Source organism: Sciurus vulgaris, assembly GCF_902686455.1.
Source record: "Sciurus vulgaris genome assembly, chromosome: 15".
NCBI classification, from domain to species: Eukaryota; Metazoa; Chordata; class Mammalia; order Rodentia; family Sciuridae; genus Sciurus; species Sciurus vulgaris.
Genome location: NC_136476.1, coordinates 23726241 through 23743865, shown reverse-complemented (window position 1 = coordinate 23743865; position 17625 = coordinate 23726241). Strand labels below are relative to the sequence as shown.

Sequence of the window (17625 nt, the reverse complement as noted above, 5' to 3'; positions counted from 1 at the left end):
AATTCTAATACTCCAAACAGCAAACATTCATCAAAAGTTATCCTGGTCAGCATTCTAATGTCTGTATCTTTAAGCCCTCCATTATTTTTGAGACTTTGACAAATATAACTGAAACCAATTTTTTTCCAACATTATCTTCATGTATCAGTTTTACTCATGGACTTATGATATGCTTGCCTTTATTATGTTGAGTTACTGGGATATCACTTTTCAGAAGCTGAACTGGAATAAAACTTGATGAGAATCAGTCTGGGGAAACTCTCTTATATTGCCCAAATTCTCTGTTGAATAAAAGTCTTTTTTTTTTTTTTTTTTTTTTTTTTTTTGTTACCTGGGATTAAACCCAGGGGCACTTAACTGCTGAGCCATATCCCCAGTCCTTTTTTATATTTTATTTAGAGACAGGGCCTCACTAAGTTGCTTAAGTTGCTTAGGGCCTCCCTAAGTTGCTGATACTGGCTTTGAACTTGTAATCTTCCTGCCTCAGCCTCCTGAGCCACTGTAAAAGTCATCTTTAAACACTGGGCTGGGACCCAACTAAACATGAAGACAAGGAGAAACACACTTTCTTTTGTTTTCTCACATTATCTGTTTAACTTTATGAGCATAAACAGAAAAAAGGAACCATAGGATGCTGTGTTTATAATTATTTATTTATAAGTGTATGTAATCATCAGAGAAGGAACTTTAAAAATGTAGGGAAATAGCTTCACACATCAAACGTATAAAGTCTTAATTCTTACAGTTACATTAATCAAACTATATTTTAAACAGTTTGTAAAAAGAAGGGCTCCGTTTTTGCAAATATTCTATGAAACAAAATGAAAATGGTTGCCAAAATTTTAACAACAGCTCTTGTTCATTGTGTGCTCACTACATAGCAGGTACTGTGCTGGGCTAATTACGTGGATTGTTTTGTTCAAACCTCCTTCACTTTGTGAGGCAACTGCTATTCTTTTTCCCATTTTGTGGATGGGAAGCTGGTGTAGGGGTTTCAGAAATGTAGTGAGGGCCACAGAGCTGGTGGGTGGTGGATCAGGGTCCTTGTTTCATTGTTGGCACTCTTAGTGCATTATGCTAGTTCTCTTTCATTTATTTCAGCCCACTCTTCTATTTCTTTCTATTAACATTATAGGAAGTGAGAATTAATTACATATACAGTCAACAAATTATTCACTTTATTTTCTCAATTTATCAATTTGTTAATAATTAGATTTCTTGTAGGGCACGGTCTCATATGCTTGTGTAATCCCAGTGACTCAGGAAGCTGAGGCAGGAGGATCACGAGTTCAAAGCCAGCCTCAGCAAAAGCAAGGTGCTAAGCAACTCAGAGAGATCTTGTCCCTAAGTAAAATACAAAATAAGTCTGGGAATGTGGCTCAGTAGTTGAGTGTCCCTGAGTTCAATCCCTGGTATCCCTGCCCCCCCCCCCAATTAATTTCTTTCCTTTACTAAAATGGGATTTTTTTTTGCATTTTTAATTTCACTTGGTACCTTAATAGTCTTCTAGACAGTATAGTACTGAGGAAAAATAGCAGCATCATCAGTTAAGGAAACAAAATTCATATTGAGTTTGGAAATAATTCTGATGAACATAAATATTTGATATAAGATATAAAACAAGTTTTTCAAAGCAGGTAGATAGGAGAAGAGTATCTCTATTCATCTCTCCTTCTAGATAATCTCATTCAATTTCACTGTCCCATGATAAACAGAGTAATTAATAGTGCAGACACTGGAGCCAGAATTCCTGAGTTTAGTTACCAGCTCTGCCATTTCTAGACAGAAAAGTTATTCAAACTGTATCTTAGTTTACTCATCTACTAATGGAGATTCCATTGGGACCTACTTCATGGGGTTATGTTAGGATTAGATGAGTTAATACTTTCAACATATTTAGACCTGAATCTAAGTCTTTAGAGTCTTTTACGTAAGTCTTTTACATAAGTGTTTAGCTATTCTTATTATGTATGCATTTTGGATAATATATGTGGATTATGCCAACCACAGAAGAGCAATTAGGTTCTTGCATGATTTCAAGTTAGGATGAGGTGGGGAAAGAACTGTTTCCAGTAATTTAATTACTGCTTTTATGCTGTTATTTTTAGGGCATTGCTCCCAAATTAGAGTTTTCTACAAGGACAGCCATCCGAGAATGTATGTTTCTGCATAGAAACAGATTTCATGTAAGTATAATCAAAAGACAGCAGTAGAAAGGACAGCACTTTTCCCACAAACTTAAGATATTTATTCTGGAGTCACTTTACAAGTTTAGATGCAACTGAACAAAGAGAAACCTGTAAAGTTTTTTGCTAGGTTTCTATATTCAAACCATTCACTCAGCCTATCACATTAGAGTGGATATGTTTGGCCCGTTTTGGTATGGTGTAGAACTGGGTAATTCAGACATTAAAATCACAAGTTTGACATAAGTAGACCTCTTACTGTTCTGTTATTTTTATTGATCTTGGGAATAGTTCTGTTTCCTTCTTCCACTGAGGCTGAACTTCGGAGTTGCTTCCATGGTCCATCTCTGGTAGGCATGAAGGTCTCAGGACATCTGTGCTCACCACCTCCACACTACTTTCTTCTTCACTCTTAATTTCCCTTCACCCTCATATTTTTCAGTTTTTCTTTTACCTTAATGCACACACTTTCATAGCGATTAAAAATTCTTTCTAGGACCAGATGGAGAAGAAATGAAGACAAATTGTAAAGCTCCTTCAAATACTGTAGGACAAGGTAGAATAAAATTAATAGGGAAAACAAAATGCTTATCCCTAATCTTATGGTGGTCCTGGAAAATACCTTGAAATTATGAATGCAGATTAAGGGGCACTATTAGAAGGACAACTAATCTATGTAAATCTATCAATTCTCACAGAGTGGGAGAACAATAATTAATTTTAAGGAAGGCATTAGCTACTTTTTTCCCTCCTATACTTGGGTTTGAACTCAGGGGCATTGATTTATATCCCCAGCCCTATTTATTTTATTTTGAGATAGGGTTTCACTAAATTACCCAGTTTGACCTAAACTTGCCATTCTTCTGTTTCAGCCTCCCTGGTAACTGGGATTACAGGTGCGCCACCTTACCAAGCATATTAATTGCTTTTTAATTTCTCTTTATTAGTTCTCCATTCTCTCCAGTTTATTTGTGATGTGTTCATGGAAATTTTTCTATCTTTCTCTTCCATTCCAGCATTTTCACTTGTTTAACTTCCTGATATAGGTGTGCCTTCTAAATACGAAATTTTAAAATGAATAACAAAAGTATCACATTCATTTTAGAAAATAAGGTAAGAAAAAAAGGATAAGATAAAAATAAAAATCACCTGTTAATATTACCATTCAGAGATAAGCTTGACTTTAAAAAAAATTATATTCAGTACACATACACATATTTTTTATTTTAAAAGATTGGGATCATACCATGTACATATGATTTTTTACATTTTTCACTAGTAGTGTTCAAAAGTTCAGTAAAATACTGTTATATTTGGATTGAATTTTCCTTTATTTGAAAAAAATATTTTTTAACTGCAGGAAGAAAAATATAAGTCACGAATGCCTTTATCCACATCACGTGGACCAGTGTTCCCCTTAAATGATATAAAGATAAAGCCAAAGGAGAATAGTCCTGACAGACTGCCCAGAGGCCTGCAGCCCAGGACGCCTTCTCCATATTCCACTAGACGTTTCTTCCTAGATAAACCAGCTCAGTCGAACCTTGGAAACAACTTCAAAATCTCTGGAGAAGGGAAGCCTCCATTCGTGGTTAGACATGTGAGCCTAAAATTATTTTTTGGAATACTTTGGAATGGTCAGGATGTAAATGATGATGTGAATAAAAGCAAGTTGGACCTTGAAAACAAATGGATAATATTAAATAAAGAGGGAATTCAAATCGAGTAACAACTGTGAATAAATTATGTTCTTTCCTAGAATCATTTCGAGAAAGCTTCTCTAAAGGTATCTCATACAGAGAACTTGCTTGACAAATGTTAACATCCCTATTTTTAATTTTTAAAAATTATTCCTAGAGCATATTGCTGTATGATAGCTTGCTATTATTCGGAAGAGTCCTTGAACTGCTGGGAGTTGAAGATGTGTAACACAGGATGGTGTGTACTCTATATCAATTCAAAACTGAAGTTTCATCAGTTTAAAAGAAAACTGCTTTGGTTTTCTCAATGAGATTGGTGCTCAGTGGTCACACTTTGAAGAGCAGGGAAAGTATGTTTTCAGGAAGAAGCAAGGATATGCCATACTCACAGCCATTAGAGTCATTTTAGATTTATCCTGCAGGAAGTAGTAAGTAAATTTAATTGCTTTAATTCTCTTAGTTTCTTTATATTTTTTTCACTGCTGTACCATAAAAGCAATGGAAAATATAACAAAGTTCAAGAAAACAAATAAACCATAGGCTCACTAACATAGTAAGGTCATTATTTCATTTAATTTGGTTCATTTTCTCCACCTTTTTTGTATTCATAGGCTTTATCAAAATTATAATTTTAGTATATCTAGTGTATATACACCTTCATTTGTATATATATTTCAGTTAGCCTTTGTGTGTGTGTGTGTGTGTGTGTGTGTGTGTGTGTGTGTGTCAGCGATTGAACCCAGGAACACTTAACCATTGAGCCACATCTCCAGTTCCCCTTTTTAATTTTTTATTTCAAGACAGTTTTGCTTAATTGCCGAAAGCCTCACTAAGTTGCTTAGTCTGACTTTGAACTTGTGATCCTCCTGTCTCAGCCTCCAGAGCTACTGGGATTACAGGTGTGAGCTACCATGAGCATTGTTTTGAAAGCATTTTCTATATTATTTTATACTCCTCATAAACACCATTCCATGTTCTAGTTAGTGACTTATTCTCCAGAATATTAACTACTGATAGTATGTTGATATTAAAGTTGCCAGTTGTGATGTTTCTGTATTTGACAGACAGTGTGGCATGGTAAGTCTGAAAGTCAAGGTTCTGTTGAGATGATGGAAAAGTCATTGGTTTTTAAGTAGTAATAACTTATTGCTAGAAACTACCAAATAGATAACCTACTTACAAATACTCTCTATTCAAAGATAGAGAAATACAGAAAAGTTGTTTTCTTTTTGGTGGCTTAAGTAAAGCTCTCTGGCAAAAATATAGCAATCAACTTTTAAACATGGCTCCATAAAAATATTGTTGACTTAAGTTTATTGGACAGTATGATTCATTCTATTCCCAATAAATTTTTGTAAATTATAACCTTAGTCCATGCCATTATGGACTAAACAACCATAAATATGGTTAGGTTTCTTAGAGAATAAAAACTTGCTTGATATTTCTAGTATATAACATTCTTATACCACTTTTGCTATGTGCCACATTCTTTTACATGCTAATTATTTTATTTAACTGGATTTCCTGATGATGTGATATTTACTTAAGAAGACACATTAACTTTTAGAGGATCAGGTGTTGAAAAGATGGTAAATTCAAATGGATATATTTCTTTTTATTAACTTTTCTTTAATTTTTTAATTTGTTCTAATTAGATGTACGTGACAGTGAATCAAGTAGATATATTTCTTGAAGTAACATTAAAAGTAGCATTATAACCTGACTTATGAAATAAGAAAGTAACAGAAAAATTTAAAAATCCAATAACTTTGTATTATAGATTTTCTGGAAGACTGTGTATTTCAAGTATTTTGATGTATTTTCAGATCATGTTGCTCAGTTTTTTTGGTAGGAAAATATTGTCAGTCACCTCTGGTAAAATAACATATTTATCACTTTTTTCAAGAATATAGACACTCAGACTGGAAGGGAATGTGGAAGTCTGAAAATCCCTTGCTCTCAGGGAGTCCCCTGCCTGCTGGGTCAGCAGTGTTCATACTATTTAGAAACATGAAACACTATCTTCTTTTAAAATACTGTGAAATAAAGCTTTGCTTGCTTCCTACTCTGTGCTCTATCCTTACCAGTTACTAGAATGTTATTTGTGTCCAACTTTAGTTCCTTATGCTAACATTTAGTTAGTATCCTCATATTCTAAACTGCAATGAAGCTGTGGTGAAGATAGGGACAGTTTCTCCTATTGGTTATAATGTAACACACTTGGAGGCTGATTTTTTTTTTTTTTTCCAACCTTCTCTTCTCTGGTCTACATAATCAGTGATTGACGTGGAGAAAGGCATTATAGGTTGTAAGGATGGGGGATAAAAACTACTCTAGATTCTAGTCTTATTTTTTCTTTTATTTTCAGGTGGACAGTGCAAAGCCCTTTGGTGAAAATACTTTGGAGCATCATTCACAAAAGTCTAAAAGAAAATCTAAGTTTTCAAACTTTCCATTTACAATGAGAAGAGGTATTCAAGTTTCTTGTTACACCTGTACATATTCTTATGAGAACCAGTATATCTTACTTATCTTCTTTCATTTTGAGGAATCCCAAGTTACACTGGATACCGTGGGCCTGATTGTCAAGGAATCTCCATCTGGGATGTTCCCAGAGGATGTTCCCATGGGACTGAGGCATCTGAGGCTCCAAGCCATCAATTGGACAATTCTCCTGCAATTGAAGGGGACAGTCCTGAGTATTGTTGCCCACCAAGTATTGTAGTGTTTCCCTAGCAGGGCTGGAAAAGCAGAGAACAGCCTGTCCTGGTGTGAACTCCTTGCAAAGGCACTATTGACAGCTAACAAAAAGGCTATTTTGTTTGCCATTTTCTGAGTGGGAAAGAGCAGACTGATAGTGATCAGGAGATGTAGCCTTTACAAGATTCCATATCAGTGAGGAGGAGAGCCAACTCTATCTGAAGCAGTTAGGTTAGGCAGGGGTCTCAAAACTTTAGATTTCAGGATACTTTTCCATTTTTAAATATTATTGATGATCCCAAAGAGCTTTTGTTTAGTTGGATAATGTCTATCAATATTTAGCATGTTAGAAATTAAAACTGAGACATTTAAGAAATATAAAACACTAACAAATTCCATTTGCCATCAGAACGGTGATATTATGGCATGTTACGGTCGCCTTTGTTAGGATTGTGAGAAAATGAGAGTGAAAAGAGCAAATCATGGCTTAGTATTATTATGCAAACAATTTGACCTTGCAAATTGATTAAAAGGTCTCTGGAACCCCTGGGGAGGTTCCTGGACTACACATTGAGAATTACTGGGTAAAGGCCTCCCTGGGTATTCTTTACCCTATGACTGTGATGTGTGAATCATTCAATAGTGAAGGTCAAGGCAGCAAATTCAACTATTCCTGAACTTAATCAAAATTATTTCGTTAGGATGGGATGGTGGTGGTCCCTTTTCCCTTGCCTCCTGGTAGGATTGGCCTTGTCCCATTTCTGGCAATAAAGTTCCCTGTAATAGGCTTAAAGGATTGTAATCTTAGGAGGTTGCAGAGTCTTTTATGGCAACTCAGGCCAGTATTCTTAGATTGTGGTGACTGTTTGATAGCAGCAGACCAAGGTCAGAGTATAGGGTTTGAAGCAGAAAGTGCTTCATCACCTCTGACATTTAATTTAAGTTCTGTGAATTGAAAATCATCCACATAGCCTGTAAAAAACGGCACTGTCTTCCCTATTACAGTGAAATCAAGCAGAAGCAAATGTCCTTCCCTGGGGAGGATAAGTTGGGCTTAATGCTGGTTTGAGTAGGATGAGACTCATATATCACATAGGTCTCAGCCTTTGTCTTTTCTTCATCCTGGCAGGTAGAAAACTAAGGTTCTAGAAAGGTTACAGTGTGTACCGGTCACACACCAATTTTTGACATACCTACATTTAGAGAAGATGTTCAGACCTCTGGGCTCAGATTCTTGGAATCCCCTGTAGCTTTCAAGCCAGGCCTTTGATTAGGTCATTTGTCAGCTCATCCAGAACGAAGGTAGAATAAAGCAGTGCTTCTCAAATTTGAATGTGCATTGGAATCACCTGGGGACCTTGTAAAACTTCATATTCTGATTCAGTAGAGCTGAGCTGGGGTCCAAGACCCTTTTTTTCCTAATAAGCCTCCACGTGATACTGATGCTGCTGGTCCATGGACTGTGCTTTGAGAAACCAGGGAACAAAAACCAGCCCCCTGTGCAAGCAGTGCCCAAAACCAGTGGGAAGGACATTCCTAGGCCCTAGGGTAGGTTTGTGGCTATCACTACAAAGGGCCTTAGCATTGCTGATGCCCTGCCCAGCTCAGGCTGGCAGAGGAGAGCTCCTGGGACAAGATGGACATGCACATATTTATGTACTCAGAAGACATAGAAACTTCCAGACTTTGAAAACCCATTTTTTAATGTCTTCCTCCCTACTACCAGTGGCATGGGGGGAGCATTGTCCATCCAGGAAAGGTCCTTTTTACTGCCTAAGCCCCAGTCACACTGGGGAAAGACAGGGTGGCCTTAGCATCATCTTATAAATATTTTATTTCAAAATCTTTTTTTTCCCAACCTGGAAAAATTCAACTTCATCTTAATTTTCTCTATGTATATTTATTATTTCACTTCCTATCATCCTTAGCATTTCTGGTATTCTGTATATTTCTCATAATTGTGATAATGATTTCCATTATTGCTGCATTATATTTCTCTAAGCTCTTATGTATTCATTGTTTCAATTTAACATTCGTGTCTACCTTGGACAAATATACTCAAGAGCTCCTGCATAAATAATCCTATAAAAAACAAAGAAAATGGCAGAAGAGGCAGAGTATATGAATTTTATTTTACACCCCATTACTTTCTTTTAGGTTCTGGGCACCTAGGCAAATACAGTTTTTTTCTGCCTAAGACTGCTTAGAGGTGTTGAAATTACTGCTTCATTTTAGGTTTGCTTTTACCCTTATCCTTCCCATATGTGATGTCATTAAAATATAACCTCACTGTTGATCTCAAGAGGGCAGAAAAAGATAGAATTGCAGTGACTAAAGGGAGATTTAAAAGTGATAGTGTAATTTACAAGGGAGCATTTAAGTTTGTTAATAACTCATTCATTGTCTAAAATTTATATACTGCTGTGGAATAAATGTAACAGCAGTTTTAGGGCTAATGGTAATAATGAGTCATTCAAACACCTGTTCCTCTTTCTTCTAGCTTCTTCTCTTGACAGCATTGCAGCAAACGTAAAGGTAATTTTAGAAGTAGCATTTGTAAAATGATTTATTTCCAGCTATATTATGTCAATTACTGGGTTTTCTGCAATCAGTGGTGGAAAATGTATTTCTAGTTAGTGCTGCTCATGTGGACTGCTTTAGTTTAACTAGGGTTTATGCAAAGAGGTGCTGAGGCTCCACTGTACCCTTTGTTTTGAGGCTTATTGGTTTCCTCCCCTCTTTTCATTTGTAGGATGAATTATCTAGGAGGGTGTATCTAGTGGGCCCAGTACCTACTTTATCAGTAGTGATTTTCATTGCTTTTTTTGTAATTGAATACCTTTATACATAGAGGTGGTAAATCACTCATTCCTGAAGTTTGATTGGTTTGTCAAAGTGAAGGCTCAGATTTCTATGGTACAACTTGAGAATATATATATATGCAAAGAAAATTGAATATACTTTGCTTCTTATGCCATAGCATTTAAATATTTTGTAAATATATATTATGTTTTCCAGACTAATAATCCCCCAACCTCAGAAATCAAAGTTCAGAGCATTAATTTATTTTGGCCTATTAATATATGCCAAATATAAAGGCTTTGGCTTATTTTTCCTTGACCTTAACTCCTGAGCATTTTGTCTCTAGTCTTCTACATTGCAGTTCCTCTTTCATTTTCAGGGACAAATATTTTATCATCTTACTCCCAGTTCTCTTCCTTGTCCCACCCCACCCCTGGCTCTAAGCAAATAAAACAAAAAATAAAGAATAATGCACAACTATTGTCACTCAGGTTATCAAAGAGCCAGATGAACGGATTGTTTTAAGGAATGAATCACCATCAAGTTTAAATTCAAGTAAGTTTGGAAAGCCCTTGCCCAGGAACCAAGGGGATGCCGATTTCCACCACGAAACTCCATCTGCAGCCTCTCCGCAATCCAGCTCTCCCAGCCCTCTGGATCAGCCCCTTCTCCAAGAAAGGTTAGCAGTAAGCACTCATCTCTGCTTGAAGAGAGCATTGTGGTCTGGTGGTAAATAAAGCCCAGTCACTTCATTAGTTTGCTTTCGGGTGATACCTTGATATGAAAACAAAATGACTGTTCCTTTTAAAATCTACCCAAAAGTCAGAATTGAGCCTTTTTTCTTGCCTCTGGAAAGTGTTTATCAGGAAATGGATAGGCAACTAATTGGTATAGATACTACTTATCTATACATTTTTATCTATTGTAAATTTTAAAATTAAAGCTCTTTATTTCACCAGTGTAAGTCTTTGTTATAGAAAGTTTAGAAAACAATGGACAAAAAAAAAAAAAAAATGTTGCCCATAGTCCTACCAAAGAAGCATATTAGCATGTAGGTATATTTTCTTTTTCTAGATATAGTTTCTTTCTTTCTTTGTCAGCATTATTATCACAGATAATCAAAATACATTTGCATATGTCTGGAAGACAGACCAGAAAACAAAGAGCTAGAACCTTTATTTGCCAAACTGCAGTCTATGGGAAGATGACCAAGCAACCACTCTGCCTGGGTCTGCCCTGGGTTGAGCCCTGCAAGTCTTGTGTTCTGGGAATCTACTGAGTCTTAGGCAAGCCAGCATAGTTGGTCACCTTAACTGAAAATAATATTTGAAAGATAGCTATTTTGTAGGAAAGATATGCCCATCTGCTTTTCTCTGTGTTATTAGTGAACAGAATAATAAAGAAATGCCCATACCAAAATAATACTATTGGTCACAAAGGAATTCATAGTAAGTATATCCCAGAACCAAATTGGCCCTGAGATTTTAACAGGATTTATATAAAATTTATATAAAAATGGTAATCCATTTTTAGTGTTTTTCAGAAATGATAGAATAACTATATTAAAATATTAACTCATTTAAGGAAACCTGGTAATTATTTTAATAATATTTATTAATGTATGGTGAGTTCTTGATTATTGATTTTATTGGAAAATAATACAATGTAGATTTTTAAAAACCAGCATTGTTATATAGATATAGGTAGTCAGAGACACATTTATATCTGACTCTGTGCCTTGCCTCCACTGGCTTCTGACTTACACTCTTGCCACCAGAATGAAATATAGCAGATTGGCAAAATGGGAGGTTATCAGAGACTTGTAGAGAATTGATTTGAAATGGAGTGTGGGAAGAACCTTTAATTGGTGGTGATTGGGAGACCAAGGCTCTGATGCTTGTCTTTATATAAGTGCTATTTGATCTTACACAAATCCCGACCTTTTAGGCCTCAGTTTTGTCATCCTTAAGATGAATGTGATGATCAAAGGTCCATCTTCTTTCAACCAACAAGGGCTTCTCTGCTGCCAGAATTGGGGAAAGCCCACAGCTTTTCTCCATGTGTTTATTTATATATATCTTCCAAACTCCTTAGAATCAGTACAGCAAGCTTTTCTGAGAGACTGAACTGAGTATGCAATTATTGGGCAACTGTTATCTGCCATGTACACGGCCATGACATGTCTCTGCTTCCTGGTTGCTTACATACTAGATGGGAAGGCAGACAGAACCCCATCCCACTAAGTATGAAAAGGATTGTGGTATGTACTTAATGGAAGTACATTCCAAATGCAGAGGAAAGACAGTGCAGGAGGAGATTAATTCCTTCTCAAAGGAGATCTGGGAAGGCCTTGTTTCTCCTTCAGCTTGTGAAATGACTTATGCATTCATTCAATGAGACTTTTGTGAGTGTCTTCATAGAGCAGGTCAGAGATCCTCAACTCTGGATGACATAATTGCCTCGTGTTTTTTGAGTCAATATCAGTTGAAATTGGAATTGAGTGTATGGTTAGAATGTGGAATCTCTATGGTTAAAAGAGTGTCTCATAGGGAATATAGGACGTTAACCAATCTGCTCGGCCTGGAATGAAGACACTTAACATTCAAGTTATTTCTCCTGATCTCTGAGAACTTTTGACCTAGCACAGAATGAAAAAGAAAGAAAAAAGGTGTACAAAGAGCTTTCTACAGGCAAAACTTTGTGAATAGAGCAGGCAAATACTATTAGAGTATAAAGGAGGAGAATGGCACTTTTGGAATGTTTTGTGGAAGAAGGAGCATTTTCATGTGGCTCCTGAGGAAGGAGACTGGTTATATGATAGAGTTAATGGAGGTGGGGACTGGGAGGTAAGATGGCAGGACACTGTCAGCCTCCAGGTTTGGGGGGCAGATAGTGAATGTCAGTGTTCAAGGATCTGAGGGGCAGGGGACCATGGATGCCAACCTGAGGAATCTGGACTTTGCTTGGAAGATAGTGGGGAACTTTTGCAAGGTCGCCTTTAGGAAGCTTGAGTCTTCAGGCCAGAGTTTTATTAGCTATCTCTAATGAGACAGAAAATTCTGTGTGTCTCATAATGGGGGAGAGGGAAGGGTTAGAGTTAGGGTTAGGGAGGGGGGCAAGTATGGAGGAAGGAACTACTGTATAGAGGGTAAAGAGGGGTGGGAGGGGTGGGGGAAGGGAAAAAATAACAGAATGAATCAAACAACATTGCTCTATGTAAATTTATGATTACACAAATGGTATGCCTTTACGCCATGTACAAACAGAGAAACAACATGTATCCCATTTGTTTACAATAAAAAAAAAAAAAAAGAAAATTCTGTGTGTCCAAAGTCACTCCAAGCAGATAATTGGACTATGAGTTTGTAAATCAGGCCGCGATCCACAATGACAAAGAATGACATGGTCACAGAAAGGCCATCCATTTTGCCCGTGGTTGTCCTGAGTTTAGGCCCCAAAGTTCTGCTTCCTGGGAAACCTCTGGGTCCTGGGCAATCCAAGAGAGGTGGTTACCTTAACTCCAGAGAAGTGGCCCCAAATATAATATTTTTAAGGCACTGTTTTGATTGGAGGATATACCCTTCATATACTTGGGGAACACCTCATTCCCCATTGATTTTAGAGTGATTACAAAGGCAGACTCCTGGAACTTAAGGGGTTACCAGCACTTTGTTCCCACCTCACCAATTGTTCTTTTCACAGCAACACCATCAGGACCAGTTTCTGTGCCCAGATCACAAGGGTATATGAGAAACCCTCTTGAGATTCTCCTAGCTTAATACTGAAATCAGTGAGATCCCTCATAGAGATGATTGGGAGCCAAGTTTTGGAGTGAGATTCAGCTCAAGGGTTGAGTGGAAGAAGTGCAAAGTCCTTTAACTATCAGGGTAAAAATAGTAGTCCCAAAGGGTAGAGGAACACTCTCAAGCCCCACTCTCATCTCTGCCACACAGGTAGTATCACACCCCTTCCACACACTTCCTCGTACTTCCTTCCACATGAGGAGAAGGTGAATTACACAGACAAAGCTGTAATAAAGACACAGCACTGGGCCTGTCTGCTGGCTCATCACTCTCAAAGAATAGATTCTCCAATGTAGAATAGATTGTATGTAACGTGCAACATATGCATTTACATTGTATGCAAACGTGGAAATTACTTTGGTACTTTGAGACCTATGAAAAACACAGTGTCCAGCTGGTAGCTATTTTTAAATGTTAACTTTATTTATAGCTTCAAAAATATTTCTATTCCTTCCCCTTAAACATTCCTGGAGAAGTTTAAAACTGATATATGTGATTATTTCTTTAACACAGCAGTGCTTTAGGGGATGCTTTCGTTTGCTGCAAATTGTTTTTCTGGGTTCGTAGTGGATTTGAGGAGAGTCTTTCCTACTCTTGGCCTTGTCTCCCTGGAAACCAATGGGACATGCTTGTTACAGAGAGACTTGAAATCAGAAGCTGAATGGGCCTGGAGCATGCAGAGGGGAAACTGTGCAGGAGTTACTAGCTTAGTGGTTATAACAATTGTATTCCCAAATGCTCCTGCCATTTCCAATGTTTGTCAAAATTAATAGTAGAGAATGCTTTTATCTAAATTGGTAAAACTCTTTAGGCATTTTAGGAAAGAGCATCTATCCTTTTCATTACCAAATTGCTACATATACTTTTAGTTTAGTTTGACTACAGAATTTAGGATTTGGTACCCACCTCATCCCAAATATGAGTGAGTGAGTGAATGAATGAATGAATGAATTCACTGCTCAAGCAACGTTCTTTAAATACCTACTGTGGTATTCAGTACCTGCTCTTCCTGGGATGAGCTGTTAACCAGAGTCCCATTTCAATTTCAGTCTTAGGAGTGTAGACAGACATGAACCAGATAATAAGTGTTCACTGGTGGAAGTGCTAGGAATGTGATGTGGGGAAATGGAACTCCAAGTGCATGGGATGGAGCAGCTGACCTCCTCTAAGGGCTCAGAGCTCAGGCAGGACTCTCTGGGAAGTCAGCAAAAGAACTGAACCCAGAATTATAGTTAAGAGTTAATAAGAGTAGGGATAGGAATTGGGAGGTGGTGGTGTTGTAGGCAGAGGTTTTGGCAAAGCCTATGGAAGGGCAAAAATGCTCCATGTTTGAAGAACTGAAGGACACCATCAGGCCTGTGGTTAAGTTTGGGGTCCATGTAGCCTCAAATAAATGAGATATAAAATAAAAATCCTTGTGGTAGAAAACAAGAGATTAAATTTTATGTGAAAAATTGAGGAACTGAAAATGTAAATGTGAAAGTAGGATTTCTTCATTAGAGAACCAAATTGCTATATACACTTTTAGTTTAGTTTGACTGTAGAATTTAGGATTTGGTACCTACCCCATGCCAAATATGAAAAACACAGCGAAGTCCAAAGTAGCAAAGAATTAGTTGCTCCTAGCCCCACACTCAAATATAACCATTTTTAATATCTTGGTTGTTCCTGTTCCCTAGTGCTTTCTTATGTATGAATTTAATAGGCATTGAAATCATATGATGCATACCATCTTGCATGTTTCTGTTTTTTCTTATGATTAAGTATCAACCCATGTTGTTATGTACTATTAAGACAGTGTCCTTTTTAGTAGCTGTATAATACTCCACTCTGTTTACTCTGCTGAGCAGGTTCCATCCTGGTTCTCAGTCCACATGGAAGAAGATCCATGAAAGGGTATGCAGTCTTCTGACATCCCACAGAGCTCAGCAGCATGCAAACAAGGTTAGGAGTTCTGATAAAACTAAATCTTTGTTGACAAGGTAATAAGGGAACTGGAAGTTGCAGTCTAGTGGGGGAAACACACATTAATCAAGTAACTACAGGGATAGAAGTAAAACTGTGAAACTAAGAAAAGTACCAGGTGAACTGAGAGTGTGCGGTAGGGGTATGTGAGTGGTGAAGAGTCTGGGAGGAAGAGAAGGAGGAGCTTAGATCTGAGGAATGAGGGCAGCTACTTTAGTGCACAGCTTTCATCAAATGGAGGTCCTGTGGTGGGGTCCTTTTAAAGAACTGAGAGAAGACGGTCTAACTGGTCTACAGCACATTTCCTTCCCTACACGTGGGAACCCAGACCAGAGAAGAATACAGTTGTGTGTGTGGTCTGTATAAGGCTACAATATTGAAGAAAGTTTTTCTAAAATTTAATAAGGTGATTTTTAACCGTTTGACATATGGGGAGTGTTAAGAGCATTTCTGATCCATTGGTAGATATATCCAGGACCTTGTGTGTACCACAGACTTACAACTAAGTCACCTTTAACTTAAGGCAAAAGAATGCAAATGAACAGTTAACAGTATCCTCCATATCTGGGTATAACCATGTTGTATTGGTCACCTTGGCTTGTTGAATACTGACATATACTAAATTTATGGTATGACACAGATGGATATTGATTACTGTAACCATGAGAGTAGTGGATTACTTTACTTCATCTTTGTGAAGTCATTGGTTTTACTTTAATTCCCAACCTTTTTAAGGGAAGGAAGGAAGGAGGGAAAGGGGGAGGGAAGGAGGAAGGAAGGAAGGAAGGAAGGAAGGAAGGAAGGAAGGAAGGAAGGAAGGAAGGAAGGGAGGGAGGGAGGGAGGGAAAGAAAAGAATGAAGTAAAGGAAGAAAGAAAAGAAGGAGGGAGGGAGGAAAGGAAAGAAAGAAAGGAAAGGAAGGAAGGAGGGAGGCAAGGTACATACATACAGTGAACCCCACATATCTGGCATGTATGTGATATACACACAAAAACCACACATTGGGTATTACTGGTCTCTATTACATGATGGCAATACAGTTGCTGAACGTGTTTTGTTATAGGAAGATTCCACCTTTGAAGTAAATGATGATCTTGAAAGACTAGACTACTCTGTAAAGAAGTACCCACTACATGAACAGGGATATTTTTAACTGCTGTCACATGTAAGTAAGAAGCTTAAGTACTTACTATCTTTTTGCTAAAAGAATTGAAGTTTCCTGCTATCAATGAAGTAACTAAAAAGTGTTTTGGACAGAAGACCTTGGGGAGACCTGAAGGCTGTGTTTTTCCTTCAACCAATAAAACTCAGTAAAGAATGATAGTACATGTATCTCCCAGCTCTCTTGCCTCCTGCCTACCCACTCTCTTTATCTAAGGGACCCTTGGACTTCTTTGAGCTCCTTGAACCAGGGTCCTTTGTACCTGTTGCTTTCTCCATGTGAAATTATTCCCAACTCTGCCTGGGTAACTTCTGTTTGTCCATCAGGTCTCAGGACTTTCCATGACACTCCCTCCTTTATAACCCCCTGCCTGCACTTTCCTTTCATTAAGTGTGACACAGTTTATTATTATTATTTACAATCAGTCTCTTCTACTAGAATTAAACCTTCATGAGACCTAGGACTGTGTCTCTGTTGCTTGCTACTTTAAATCTAGCATTTCATGCAACACCAGGAATCCCATTTAACTTTTCAGACATACTTGGCTATCTGTCCTCAATAAGAACCTGTCTTGCCACCCTCATTCTGCCCTTATTCTTGTATCACTGTGGTGACTTCTTAGTAAACTTTCTTATAAGTGAATGTCAAACAAGATACCAAGGTAACTCTATCTCATATTTCAATTCAGATATATGGCAAAGTAGTTGGTCACTTTGTGGGCTGTTCATCATTTCTCAGCTATTCTCTTATTTTTCCCTTTCTGACCCAGGCCAAGAATAATAATAGTTCTTCCTTTTAGGGTGGTATTCTTGCCTGTGGATAGTTGAAAGCTACTTTCTGTGGATTGGAGTGAAGCTGGGAAATTCCTGTTCTGCCATCCTGCTGCCCAAAGCCTTAGCTCTTTCTTATCAGATGCTTCCTAAATGCCAAGAACTGGTCCAAACACTTCACATGTATAAAATAGATTCTTACTTCCCACAACAGCCTTATGAGATGGCTACTATTGTTTGTTCCATTTTACAGAGGGACACTGAGGCACTGAGAGATTTTAGGTACCTTGCTCAAGATATCATGTCTAGTGAATGGTGGAACTGACAATAAGAACGTGGGAAGTCTGGCTTCAGAGCACATCTTCTTAACCATTGACAGGAGAACTCTGGGGACCAGGTGTATAAATAAGAGCCCTTTGACACCCAACCAGGGTTTTTAGACACTGCCCTTGGATATCTCCTAGTAAGATCCTATTGTGTTGTATTATATGTTCCTCACTCCAGCAAAATCAAAATAACTGAACCTTTTCAAACGATA

General features: G+C 37.6%; 1 protein-coding gene across 4 annotated transcripts in view; it reads left to right on the top strand.

The window, feature by feature from the left end:
- Window positions 1-17625, top strand: part of SPATA6L (spermatogenesis associated 6 like) — a 49920-nt gene that overhangs the window by 27736 nt on the left and 4559 nt on the right. For 3 of the 4 annotated variants that reach the window (XM_079113075.1, XM_079113077.1, XM_079113076.1), the window contains 7 exons: window positions 2109-2186; window positions 3547-3786; window positions 6255-6357; window positions 9087-9121; window positions 9880-10067; window positions 15042-15135; window positions 16219-16320. In XM_079113075.1, coding sequence (XP_078969201.1) covers window positions 2109-2186; window positions 3547-3786; window positions 6255-6357; window positions 9087-9121; window positions 9880-10067; window positions 15042-15135; window positions 16219-16308 — 828 coding nt within the window. In that variant the 3' untranslated portion in view covers window positions 16309-16320. The remainder of the gene's footprint in view (window positions 1-2108; window positions 2187-3546; window positions 3787-6254; window positions 6358-9086; window positions 9122-9879; window positions 10068-15041; window positions 15136-16218; window positions 16321-17625) is intronic. The other variant, XM_079113078.1, reaches the window with a different exon arrangement.